The sequence below is a fragment of the Muntiacus reevesi genome, chromosome 8, assembly GCF_963930625.1.
Source record: "Muntiacus reevesi chromosome 8, mMunRee1.1, whole genome shotgun sequence".
Taxonomy (NCBI): Eukaryota; Metazoa; Chordata; class Mammalia; order Artiodactyla; family Cervidae; genus Muntiacus; species Muntiacus reevesi.
The window spans coordinates 73211152-73224629 of record NC_089256.1 but is presented as its reverse complement, the minus strand read 5'-3'; the positions used below and the strand labels follow the sequence as shown (position 1 = coordinate 73224629).

The window sequence follows — 13478 nt, the reverse complement described above, 5'->3', positions numbered from 1 at the left end:
TGATGACTTGAGCTATGATTCATGAGTTGGGCATGCCTGTTCCGGCTGAACGTTCCAAGAAACTGTCCAGCATCATAAGTAATTAAGCTCACGATTCTATAGCATGCCTTTCCTAGGTGCCCCACTGTCAGCAAGGCACATCACTCTAGGAGACTTTGGGGGAGCCTGCACACCCTCCTTAACTCTTCTCACCTTGATCAGGAATGAGCCATTCTATGCTCTCTGTCGCCCTCCTGTGGATCACTGGGGAGTTACAGAAGCAAATCTCCGCAGTAAAGCTTTCCCAAGTTTCTCAGCAGGTCCTATGTATAACCTTCTAGCCTGAAAGGTGTCCTCATCACACAGAACACAATGGTGAGCGTGTTCTTCCAAGCTCAGGGGTCAGCGGGCACTGTGCCATTCTCCACTTCTGCCCAAGTCAAAGCAGTTTTTCACCTTACTCCATGTTTAAAATACTGAATTACTGGTATTTTTTTTCCCTCCTTAACATTCTGGGTGATGTTCAAGCTTTTAAATTATTTAACATAGAAGTAAAAATCACCTGAGGGTCAGCTCAGGATGAATCAGGGTTGGCAAAACTAAGGATCAGACAGAGTAACCACAGGATGGACATTCTAAGTATCTCTCTCTAAGTCCTTCAGCCCGTATCCCTGCCTCCTGGACCCCGGAAATTCTCCCCAGAGCTGGGATGTGCCTGAGCCATTTTTGTATCATGAACAGACTATATATCAGACAAACAAGTGGATGCATAAATGGTATCAGGTAAATATTCCACCTAAGAGCTGTAGTGTGGCTACCTTCAAATCTGTGCTTGTCAGGGACAGACAGGAAGGCTTAGAGAGAAGGTATTATTTCATATACTTTCTTTCTATCCATCAGATTAATTTGTGGAGGCACTAATGTGATAGCAACTAAGGAGGGACTTTGCAAAAAAAAAAACAAAACAAAAACAACCCATAATGAAACAATGGACTGTGTTAAGCAATAAACTGAAGAGAATAAGGTTAACCTTCATAAAGAAATGGACACACTCCAGGCTGTACACTTCTAGGTAAGAAAATCAGTATTAGAAAGATGAAAACAAAATCAAATAAAGACAGAAAGCTATTAAATATTCACGAGAATGCAAATGGAAGTTCTCTTTTTTCTATTAGAAAACATGGAAGAAAGGGTTTGTTCTTTATAAAGTGCTCGACTGTTCATTAGGGGATGATAAATAAAAGAAATCACACCTAATTTAAAAAGAGAGCTAGACTTAATAGACTGTACATTCCCTTCCCCGATCCTAACGGCTCACAAAAGCCAGAGACATCTCCAGGATGGGAGTGTGTTCAGGGAGTTTAATGGAAATAGCTATAGCAGTCTTTTTTCCAGTATGTCTCCTGGTGGGAAGGAATCTCATGATACACTCCAGAGAATATCTTTGGGCCCAGAGGATGATCCAAGATGTGCGAAATTACAAAGCTGGCAGTTTACCCCACGTCCTCTGCAAGCGGTTCTGCTTGAAGAGAAAATAATGCTTACTTACAACAAATCTTCAAAGATGCACTGTCTCCATGTAAGTTAGTGTGCCCAAAGAATCAATATGCTTAATCACACATTTAATTAAAAATAAAAAAAAATTAACCTACATTAAGTATCACCTGATTCTTTGCAGAGAGGCCTAGTGGGTTTAAAGCACATTTCTATACCTTTATTGTTTTAGTCTTAGTTGCCTCTAATTCAGCTCTGTCACTTTTTTAAAAAGCCTGAGATTAGCAATACTAATTTCCCAAGGTTTGGCGTGGAGAGATAAAGACAGTGATTGGTGCTTACAGTCTGAGACACTAGTTCTTCTAATACCAGTGTCACTGAGCACTTTATCTTCTCAGATTTTCCTGTTTATATGTTAAATTGTGTTGTTGTTGTTGCTTAGTTGCTAAGTCGTGTCAGACTCTGGTGAACCCAGGAACTGCAGCTTGCCAGGCTTCTCTGTCCTTGGAGGTGTTAAAAATGTCTGAACGATCATTACATTAATCACTATAACTGCTTGGGCTAAAAGTTTCTGGTAATCTTCAGACTCCCTAAAGGCAATTTGATCTTTAAAATTTCCACTTGCCTAGAACTATCCTTTTTCTCTACTTCAGGTTCTATCATTTACTAACTGTGTGATTTTGGGCATATTACTTAACTTTTCTGTATCTCAGTTTCCCTGGCTGCAAATGGGGATACTGTTAGCACTTATCTCAAAAGACTGCTGTGATAAATAAATGAGTTACTTCATGTAAAATACTTAGAACTGTGCCTGTGACATCACAAATGCTATTATTATTATTAATACTTTGACTATTGATGACAATGTCCCACCATCTCTGACCATCACCAGGCTTAAAGAACAGACAGTAGGATCTGCCTTGAGGGCTAAGAGTGGAATTGTGATAGTGTTTTTCCCAACTCATGTTGAACTGAATAGTATAGAATTCTTTAACAGAATTACTTTATGCTTATTAGTATTGGATGCATTAGCAGCAAGAGTGAGCAGGATTGTTATCTCCAAGAAGACTACAAAAAATGCTGATTTTAAAAGACTCTAGTAATTTTTGTTTTGATTTTAATAAAGTCCAAAGTCACACTACTAATAATAAATTTAGCCTATTTGAACTATTTTCTGATATTTTCTATTATTATTATTTCATTGAGAGCTCCCTGCACCCCTAAAAAAGCACTATTATTTCTAAAACAAAAGTGCCAGAAGACTCAGCAGGAATCGGAACTGTAGTTTCATAAAATAAGAGAAATGGCTGGAAGCTCTGGAGTAAAAGCAGCAGGCTGGGGTTCCAGGCTGCTGTGAGCCTGGGACTCAGGATAAGACACAACCTCATCGGGCCTCCAGTCTCCATCTGGAGCATGAGTGGTTTAAACCAGGAATCTTATCCCTCTTCCCAGAGATAAGCAGTTACGACCTCTCCAATGAGCTCAGCTGAACACGGCTTTGCCTGTGTGGAATCTTCACATTTAAAGGGCATGCGAAGAGGACAAGACTGGCCACCTTTTACAGGAACAAAGTCATCCCCATCCTTCTTCAGAGGCCCCAGCCTTGGGCAAGGACCATAACCCACCTAAGCCTCAGACTCTCATCCATAATATGAGGACACACAGCATCTGTCCAGCAGGGTTGTGGCTAAGAAAATAAAGGTCATTAGGGGATTATATGAAATCAGGTGTGTGAAACTTTTGAAAATTATAAAGCACTATAGAATTTAAAGAATCCTGAATTCAGTAAAATCAAGTTTTTATATATATCTTAAATTTATATATATTTTAAATACACACACACACACACACAAATATATTGCTGAGACTACAACATACATATGCCTTGTATGCCTTGTACGTTGTAGATTCAGTCAATTCCTTGGAAATGATCCTCAGCTGAATGCTTATAATGGAGAGTTCATGGCTGTCTCTGCCACAATGGTGCCCCCTTTGGTCATATGTTGGAATATACACTGGGAATAGTGCATTTCAACTGATAACTCATTAAAGTAGAGAATAGGTAGATACAAAAGAACATTTTAGAGTTTTTTTTGTTTTGGTGGGTGATAAGGGGAAAAAGGAAAAGGAAAATAGAAATATTTTATTTCCTCCCAAACCCTAACCTATTTTAAATCACTCTGAACCTGGTCGTTCAATACAAGTACTCTGAAGTGCCTAAATATTTTCATTTAAAAACTGGAATTCTAGTGTAGAGAAATTCGAGCCCCACCAAGTATCCTGTGGCTGGGGGCTGCACGGCCATCTTTATAACGGCTGGGTTCTGACTGAGAAAGTGTATTTTACCAGGTCTTTTGTTTCCAGCACTGGCTCTCAAATAGCCACGTCATTTTCCCAACCGCTACCTGGCATGTGGCATCCCTTCTCATAGCTGGCTCTCACTCTGAGCCACGCAAGGGAGTGCAAGGAGGCTGGTGAGACGAAGGCAGCCTGGACTGATCCAGCTCCCTGCAGCATTATAAAATTAGCTCTCATCGCCAAAGTTCTGAAGCAGAGAAGTCAGCCTATATTTCCCCTCAAGTCTGTACTTCTCAGGCAAGGTCAATGCAGGGTGGCTCCTGTTGGAACAAGGTCAACGAACTAGGAAACTGTAGCGTGGGGGCTGGTCAGTCCTGGGGCCCAGACGGGTCACACAGAAGGGCGCTGCAGAGCAGGGCTAAGAAGACAGGACCAGTGTGGTAACCAAGGGATTCCAGCTTCTGGGTCGGAAGAGGCGGTGACGGGGGCAGAAGCATAAGGGCTCACCCTAAAAGGGAGCAGGAATGCTTGGGCAGGGCAGCGTGGCTGCACCTTTGTGGGGAAAAAAAAAGGCCAGAAGTCTCCATGGACTGCTCAATTGCCAGTTTTTTTTTAAAGCTGGCAATGAACACAAATATTTCTGAACTGCAATGCGTGGCCACACCACGCTGGGCAAACAGCACAGGTACGGATGGTCAGTTTGTCCTCTGTGGTGGAGCTAGGAGCACCTGTCTAGTATCAGTGAAGGCAGAGGAGGCAGGGAGGGGACCGGGTGGGTGAAGCCCACCGGACGCAGCAGCCCCTCCCAACCTTCCTGGGAGGCGTGGCATGAAGGACAAACAGAAAGCTCGCGGAGAGCCTCACAGTGTCCCTGAGGTTTCCAAGGATCTTCCAGAACTGAGCCAGCCCCTTTCTGGGAGCCTGTTCCAGGGAGAAGGGAGGAAGCAGAGCCTATGGGCACCTGTGGATCATGTGCTGTGTGGTACCCAATGGAAAGCTGTTGCTGGGGAGACAGTGATGTCTCACACCACGGCGACCCTCTGGAGAGAGGAGGAGGGATGCTCTGCCTCCTTGTTACCAATAGCAACCCTCACTCTCTCCCCATGCAGCCCTTGGCAACTAACTCTGAGGCTGTCATCTATTCCGGCTGTTTCTTTTCCCTCTCTCTGTGCAGTATGCCTTTCTCTTGTTCTGCCAGGGTCACTATGTCATTCCTGGATAAGGGTATTAAATAAGATTGCTTTTGTACAGTGGAGGGGGAAACTGTGGGTGGGTGTGTGGGAAACATGAGGACCTGATCATGAAGCGATATGAGAAAAGGCAGAAGGGTCTTGTCCCTTCATGCTTAAAACTGCCTAGAAGGAAAAAAAAAAAAACTGCCTAGAAGGTATGTAGAAAAGGATAGGTGGTCTTAAGTGGTCCAGGAATTGGCCCCAGGGCAAAGGGAATCAGAATTAAGAATGTATCAAGGAAGATACACCATTATCCACAGGGAGAAGGGAAGAAGCAATGAATTTTTGCTCCAGAATAAGATACAAAGACTCTGGTGCACAAAAAAGCCAAAAGTTCAAATCCTGGTCTAATCTGTAGAACTCTGTTTACAAACTCCAGTCAATCAGACACTAACAATATAATTTTTACCATACCCTTCATCATCCATGCAAGTATTCACTTAGTATTTTTCTTTAAGTCACTTTTTATGTGAATCAGTTTATTAAATGGAAAGGTTAGATCACTGCCACAAAGAAGCAGCCAGTATCACCTGTCATAAAGAGCAAGCAATAGCAAAAACAAAAATTATAAATGTTCATGCACAGAGCATGAAATCACCTCACATAGTACCAAGTGTGTATATACATTTAGGGAATTAATGCCTTAAGGAACAGAAGAAAAGTCAGCCAATCTAATGGGCTGACTCTAAACTACCACCCGTTCTGATGAGATGTTCTGCACTGCTGGGAAAGATATTATTCTGAGTGATAAATCAAAGTGTTTCCATGTTACTTCTTGGGTTCCGCTACCCACTTTAGCTAATATCTCCTCCTAATGAATAAGGACTCACTGTGCAAATAGCAGGTCCTTAATATGTACTTTAAGATGAATAACAGCATACAGAAAATCACTCACAAGTCTTAGTACATATTCAACTAATCCTGTTAGCAGGACCTAAAGATCTGAGCTCATTCCAAACGGAAATGCAGAAACTCTTGACATTAGATCTGCAGAAGACTGAAGACCAAACTCACCACTTCTTAGACTTCAGCCGAGGTGCTGGGTTCCGGGGGATGAGGAAGAGAGCCCTCATGGGGTGCATGTCACACAGGGCTGCAAGAGACCAAAACAAGGGCCAGCTCAGGTTAGGGGGCCAAACCCGGGCCACGCCCGTCCTTTCTGTGCCGATAATGCTGCCAAACAGCTTCCTGAGTCCAGGCATGACCAGTGAGCAGAGTCAGGAGATCACAAAGTTTCCCTGTGGTGAGCGTTAAATGAGACGGATTACAGGAGTCTCATAAAATCTAACACCTTTCAACTAGAGATTGTTAACGTGTCTACTTGCACTTCATTTTTAAGGAAAACAAGTCAAAGGCTCAACAACCTTTGCTTTGCTAAAAATAACCATCTAAGACTCCAAGTAAACAACATCCAGGTAACAACTACAATGGAGACAGTAAGTTATTTTTAATTAGTAAAATCCCAAATAATCCATGGTACATCTCTTATACACTGAAGGCGTCCCCAAATGCAGTGTTATCTATTAATATTAATACATGGGTTTTTGGAGTATAAAGCATTAGACCAAAACACCGTTCTCTCTGTATTGATAAATACCTTGAATGGCTTTCAGGCTTTTCATGATGGGTTTTGTTCAATGGCCCCAGGAAGACCAGAGGATTAAGGCAAAGAAGTCTGGTAGAAGACTCATAAAAATATCTCACATTGTAAAGACGACATTATCATTTATAGTAAAAACACTCACATTATATTCAATCAGAATATTTCACTAGTTTACTCTTCAAACATCTGGGAATATCTTTTCTGCCTAGAATAAGAACACATTCTCCCCCAAAGCTAAAGGATTTTGCTGGGAGAAAGCTTATTTTTAGCTCCCTCCTACTACTCATTAGGGGCTTCTCAGGTGGCTCAGTGGCAAAGAATCCACCTGCTAAGGAAACAGATGCAGGAAATGTGAGTTCGATCCCTGGGTTGGGAAGATCCCTGGATGAGGAAATGGCAACCCACTCCAGTATTCTTGCCTGGGGCATCCCATGGACAGAGGAGCCTGGCAGGCTACAGTCCATGGGCTCCCAAAGAGTCGGACATGACTGAGCACACAGGCAGTAACTGCTCATTAAGCATGATGATATAGTTTCAAGACTGCCAAGATTATCTTTCTGATTCATAAATGCCTACAAGCATTGTGGATAAGGGAAATGTGGTCAACAAACGCTCCAGTCATGCTACAGGTGAATTCTACTAATTTTGGAGTGAGAAGTAAGAAAACCACGATAACTTGAGGGTAAAAAGTCATATGAGCACAATGACCTGTCATACTAACGTGGGGCCTGTTTTGGTCCAGGTCTTCCGAAAAACAAGACATTAAGGTGATATTAAATATGAGAAAATATCACTGGAGGAAATTCCTGCCTGAAAGGAAGGAGTGAAGGAGCCAGGGAAGGCTGGGAGAGTTGTCAGATTGCTATGAAGTCTGATGGCAGTGAAGGTGAGAGGGAGAAAAAGTAGGTGGAAGGGTGCTAGGCTGTCCTGCAGTCTAAGGAAATCAAGGAGGGAAACTGAGGCGTGAAAGCTGCCCTCCAAGGAGCCCCTGTCTTCCAGGAAATGGTCTGCCTTATGTCCCTGCCATGCTCGGTCACAGGAGGGGAGTGGCCCTTGGGAGCAGCCATCGTGGCAGCCATCCCTGGTCAGTTACACTTCCTGAATGGAGTCTCGGAGGCACATGCTCATGATGACCATGCAGCTGGGGAGGGTCTCGGTAGGGCCAATGCTCCAGATTCCCAGGAACTGGAGAGGTTCTTCGGGCAGCCAGAGCCGTGCCCACTCTGTCTCAAATAAGCACGGAAATCTAACGACCTAACCATTAGTATTTTAACAGGAATGAGAGCAACCGAGTGCAAGTGTTCCGATAACCCATGCCTGAAAATCAGCTTTGACTTTCTGAAATGTTGGTGTTTACACTCTGTGGTTTGGTCTCAGTTTGACTACAGGTGAAGAGCAGTTGAAGAACAGACTATACACTGAGTATATAAGACAGACAAGACTTCTCAGAGTCTGCTCTCCTCTCCTTTCTGGTCTCCCCTCATAAATACAAATCCTCATGCCACTGTGAAATGAATGGATTCCTGGTTGATCTGGATGACTCTGCTTTCTCAGTATGCCAGCTTGAGTCCACGCAGGGCTCGGTGTAGCAGAAGTAAAGCTACTGGCAAGGAAGCATCCGTACCTGCAGGGCAGGCCAGCAACAGATTTCACCCAGAGGAAGGTACTTACGGGGAGCACCTTCTGCCATCTCGATAGCGGTGATTCCCAGAGACCACAAGTCACTCTGAAAAACAAGGAAAGCGCAGAAGCATGGGTAAATGCAGTCAATAAAGGATCACGGGGCTACACCAGCTAGCTGCTTCAGAACTGCCGATGGGAGAGCTGTCCAGCCATCTCTTTTCAAACCGACTATGCTTCAATCAAAAACAGCCTTATTTGCTCTTCACTGATAATACCTTTCATGGTGCCTGACACATGGTGAGTTTTCCATACATGTACGAAAAACAAATAGGAGGTTTCAAACATTAATTCATCACTAAAATTTCCCTACTGATTGAACCACAAGAAACTGCTGCTGTTTGACTGTTTTTAACACCTTCACTGAAATAAAACTGTCAAGTAATTAATTGCACATACTCAAAGTGTACCAGTTGAGTATTTGGTGTTCAGAACACCAGTTGTTTGGTGTTCAAGGACACCTGTGAAACCATCAGCACAGTCAAAGCAGCAAACACATTCATCTCCCCAAAAGGTCTCATTGTCCCTTTGTAATCTCCATTTCCTGCCCTTCTGGCCCCTACCCCAGTTCCTGTTCCAAGGCACCCACTGATCTGCTTTTTGTTACTGTGGATTAGTTGGTATCTTCTAAAGCTTTGTATAAGATGAAATCTCCTGGTTCCTTTCGCTTAACATGATGTACTTAAGGTCCATCCACGTTGCCTTGCGTATTAGGACTTCAGCCCTTCTTACCGCCGAGTAGTGCTCCATTGTACCGATACAGATGCTACAATATGTTTATTCATTCACTTGTTGATGGACATTTGAGTTGTGGAAACAACTCAAGGCCATGAGAAATAAAGCTGCTACAAATACTCACGTGCAAGCCTTTGTATGGATGTATGTTCTTGTTTCTTTTAAGTAAAGACCTAAGAGTGGAATGGCTGGACCATATAGTAGATGCTAGATCATAGAGTATTTATAGTCATTTGTTTTTAACCTACAAAAAAGCCCAGCAATTCATATCATTTAATCAAACAAGATGAGGATGGGGAAGCTTTTGTTTAGTGTTGTCTACTGCTGTATCTCTGGAGAAGGAAATGGCAACCCACTCCAGTACTCTCGCCTGGAAAATCCCATGGATGGAGGAGCCTGGTGGGCTACAGTCCATGGGGTCGCAAAGAGTCGGACACGATTGTGCGACTTCACTTCACTTCACTTCACTGCTGTATCTCAGTGCTTAGAATAGAGCTGGCCACCATAGTGGGTGCTCGATATATTTGTTAAATGAATGAACAATATTACCATATATTTTTACCCGGTAAGTAGACACATATGCAAAATAGAAATCCTATACTCTTATTGTCTTTCTTATTCTCAGATTAACTTTCATGCTCTTATCAGAATTTTCTGGGCTAACGCCTCCACCTCGACCTATGCAATCTTGAGCAATATGCTTCTCCCCCACTCTGTGCCCATCGCTCAGCTGTTTCTAAATAGCGCATAGAAGGGAAGCACATCAAGAGAAGGGAAAATCAAGTCAGGAAATGCCAAAAAGACTGCTAAGAAAACACACGTACACTTGGTTCAATGGTTCACAATCCTGATGAAGACTCTCACACTCCCCTTCTTTTTAAATATACGCTGCATTTTGTACATCATTCCAAATTCTCACCTGTAACCTCACAAGATTTCAGAGATCAAAGTTAAGTTCCCTTGCTATTCCCACCAAGCAAATGTCAAAGTCACACGTCAAGGAGAACAACTGGAAGAGAACTATGAACTCCTCCCCGAGCCATTCCCTACAACTAAACTTCTCAATATCCTCTGGGCGACACCCAGGCCTGTTCAGTATTTGAACTGAGGCCCATACAACCTGAACAGGGCTTTCAAGGGGATCTAGACTCTTGCCTAAAATGTGATCTACCTTAGAGCAGGTGGCTGGGGACACATTCTAACCCCGCGCTAGGACCAAGAAGGGATTTTTTAACTCACGAGCCCAGCAACCTGTCCACATAAATGTTACAAATTCTCAGTCCATTTGGGGATAACAATGCAGCTGCACAAAACCACTAGCCACAGATTCTAAGAACACCTCTGCAGAGAACATCATTTATCATCCTTTCTTTGTTCCATTTCAAGGTACATTCAAATGTGTCACTGAAGACACACACACACACACACACACACACACACACACACACACACACAAGAGTGGCAGAGCCTGGCAAGTGGCTAAATCTTCCCACAGGCTGCTGGTCTTGCTCACTGAGGTTCGTTTTGGAGCTAATGGGGAAAGCGCAGCCCACCCATCACAGGCTGGCTCAAGAGCAGCAACTGTAAAGATAAACACACGGCTCTCCTGTACCGGAACATGATAGTTCACTGACGCAGACAATCACTGGGGGACATGACGAAAACCCTGACTCACTCACTGCACGGGAGGCATTCAACAGAAAACAGAAAAAACAGTCTGGAGATGGCGGATGGATTGGGCTGTTCTGATAAGACTCCAGGCCTAGGCGGTTCTCCTGCCACCTATCCAGCATTTTGGGAAAGCGAGTGTTTGTGCAGTGTGAACCGAGATGCAAATACGAAGGCGGTGGCTGCGCTCTCTGTCCCCACCTGCCATAGCAAAGTCAAATTAAATGGCTTTCCAGTCTAGGAAGCTTGAACTGGTTTGAAAGCCAACACAGCTGAAAGGAAGTGATGGAACTGGGATGAGAAAAGTTCCAGGGTAGTCTTCAGACAGGCGAAGAAGATGCTCAGAAAACTCATGCAAACTCCTACCTTAGGGTTTTTGCTCCAGATATTCCCTCTGCCTGCGGCACTGAACCTAATCAATTATGTGTGGACTGACTCTCTCCCCTCCACGGAAGTCTTTGCTCAGGTGCTCTGCTCTTAGTGAGGACCACCCAACCTCTCTCCCAGCATGGCCAGACTCCTCCCCCTTTCCCACTTCTGTTCCCCAGAGAACTGATCACCTTCTGACAACTGTGTAATTGATTCATCACTAATTTATGATGCTTTTTGTTCACTGTTCGTGTCCCCTGCCCACAACACAGACACTTGGATCACGAAGTCCACAAGGGCAGGGAGTGTTTGCTTTGTTGACTGGCACATAGTATTAGAACAGTGCCTGGCACATAGTAGGCACTTCATAAATACCTGTTGAGTGAATAGACACAGGAGAGAAAGGAGCAAAACCTAAGGGTCTTAAGGCTAGACCGTCTGTAGAAGGATGGTTTTGTTTGTTTGTTTTTGTTCACACATCATGTGGGATCTTAGTTCCTCGACCAGGGATCGAACCTCTGCCCTCTGCAGAATGCAGAGTCTCAACCACTGGATCTCCAGGAAAGTCCCTTAGACCTTTTGTAGATCATTTAGTCCAACTTTTCATTTCACAGAGGAGATAAAATGACTTAAGATCACAGAGCAACTGAGCACCAGGTTTTAATCAGAGCTGGGTCTCCTGACTCCCAGGCTAGTTCTTTATTTAACACTGTCATCACAATGTAAGAACCTAATAACTCACTTTAAAAAACTTATTAGGGACCCATAAAATAATTGCTTCAGATTCCTCCTTTGTCTACAGGTAACTTAAAGTGCCAGTGACTCAGATGAAAGTGTTGAGATTCAGTGAGGCATATCCCAAACCAGTGCTCAACTTCCTAGAGGCAGTGTGAATTAGTCAGACAGACCCAGATTCAAGTTCAGGTTCCTAATTAAGGTGCATCCAGAAGATCGCACAGAGATCAGCTTTCCACTACACAACAGACAATTGTGACATGCATGTATGTAGGTATGCTGCTAACACAAAACCTGGCACATGGTGGGCTCAAGAATAATTCATCATTTCCTTGTCTTCTACGGTGAGGAAAGACTGCCTTTGTCTGCCCAGTTTAGCCTTCTATGGCTTCCCTCGAATTGGGTGTGGCCAGTACTGTTTGCTGGCTAACCCAACAAGCATTTCAACCTGCACTGCCCTTGCTGCCTCCATTTCAGAGCATAGGAAAGCTAAACTTGGTATCCAGATTTCCCTCAGCTAAGGATGGCAGTCAAGGAAGTGACCTAGTTCTGGTTGCTGAGACCCAGGCAAACATCTTCTGGGAAAGCTTTTGCTTCTCCTGAAATAAATGACAAATACAGCTGGTGTCTTGACAACTCTTTCCCACTTCTTGGTGCCTTGAATACAAACATGCCATCTGGGGTTACAGCATCCATCTTGCAACCACGAGGCAATAAGTCAACAAATTAAGGATGACAGGGCAGGAAGGTGGGAGTCCATGTTTGAAGACATCAATCAACACTCACCTGCCTTCCTCCAGACTTCTGGTGACACAAGAGACGTAAGTACAGCTACAAACATTTCTCAGTGATCATATGTACAGAGCAATGATTTGAGGAAGCATATTTCCATAGTAAGGAAAAACAGAGGTCCCAGTTTTTAGTTGATTCTCCCTTTATCCCACCAGAAGCAGGAAGGTGGAAAGAGCGATGTTAGTGAAAAGAGTGACGTTTCCTTCATTCAGTACACAGCATCTCAGATTCTCTCTCTGGCCGCTTTCCCCAACGCCCCCGGCCCCACCCCAAACAACCCCTTCAAACGAAAGATCACAACATCCCAACTCTGGTGCATCTTTTGTCATGTGACCAGGCCAGAGATTACTTCTTCTTTAAGCCTTCATTTGATATCATTATTAGGATCATTTTCTTTTTTTTTTTCCTTTCTGGGATTCTGTTGTATTCCGAAAGGAACATTTATATTCCAGGCCATATACACCCAGAGCTGCTTGTAAGCTATGCTTAACTGCCCATGCTAGAAAGCAATAAACGTCCTTGACGGGCCTTGTTTAAGCCTTTGGATATATTAGCAAGTCCCAGAGACACTTCAGAACTTAAATACGGGAGAAAATGTTCCAATTACAACTGCAAGACAGATCACAGGAGACGAGAGAGGCAAGAGGGAGAAACAAGATGAGGAGAGAGTTGGGAGAGAGAGATAAGTTTCCTCCGTGGCCGTGGTGTGACTCATTCTGGCAGGGGCTGGGTCATTCATTATTCTAGAGGTGCAGTGCAGCCTGGCCGGCAGTGTGATTAATAGCTCAGTGCGGTGTGCATCACCAACAGAACAGAGACAAATTCTAGTGCCTCCAAGAAGGCAGAGGCAGGCACACAACTTCTGGCTGGTGGGGGGCCAGCTGGCACAAAGG

General features: G+C 43.9%; 1 protein-coding gene across 2 annotated transcripts in view; it reads right to left on the bottom strand.

Moving 5' to 3' along the window:
* The window catches only part of TNIK (TRAF2 and NCK interacting kinase), a 391768-nt gene that overhangs the window by 107927 nt on the left and 270363 nt on the right, over window positions 1–13478 (bottom strand). For both annotated transcript variants that reach the window (XM_065943139.1, XM_065943140.1), the window contains exons 8-9: window positions 8278–8332; window positions 6018–6096 (exon numbers count right to left, since the gene is read on the bottom strand). In XM_065943139.1, the coding sequence (XP_065799211.1) occupies window positions 6018–6096; window positions 8278–8332 (134 nt within the window). The remainder of the gene's footprint in view (window positions 1–6017; window positions 6097–8277; window positions 8333–13478) is intronic.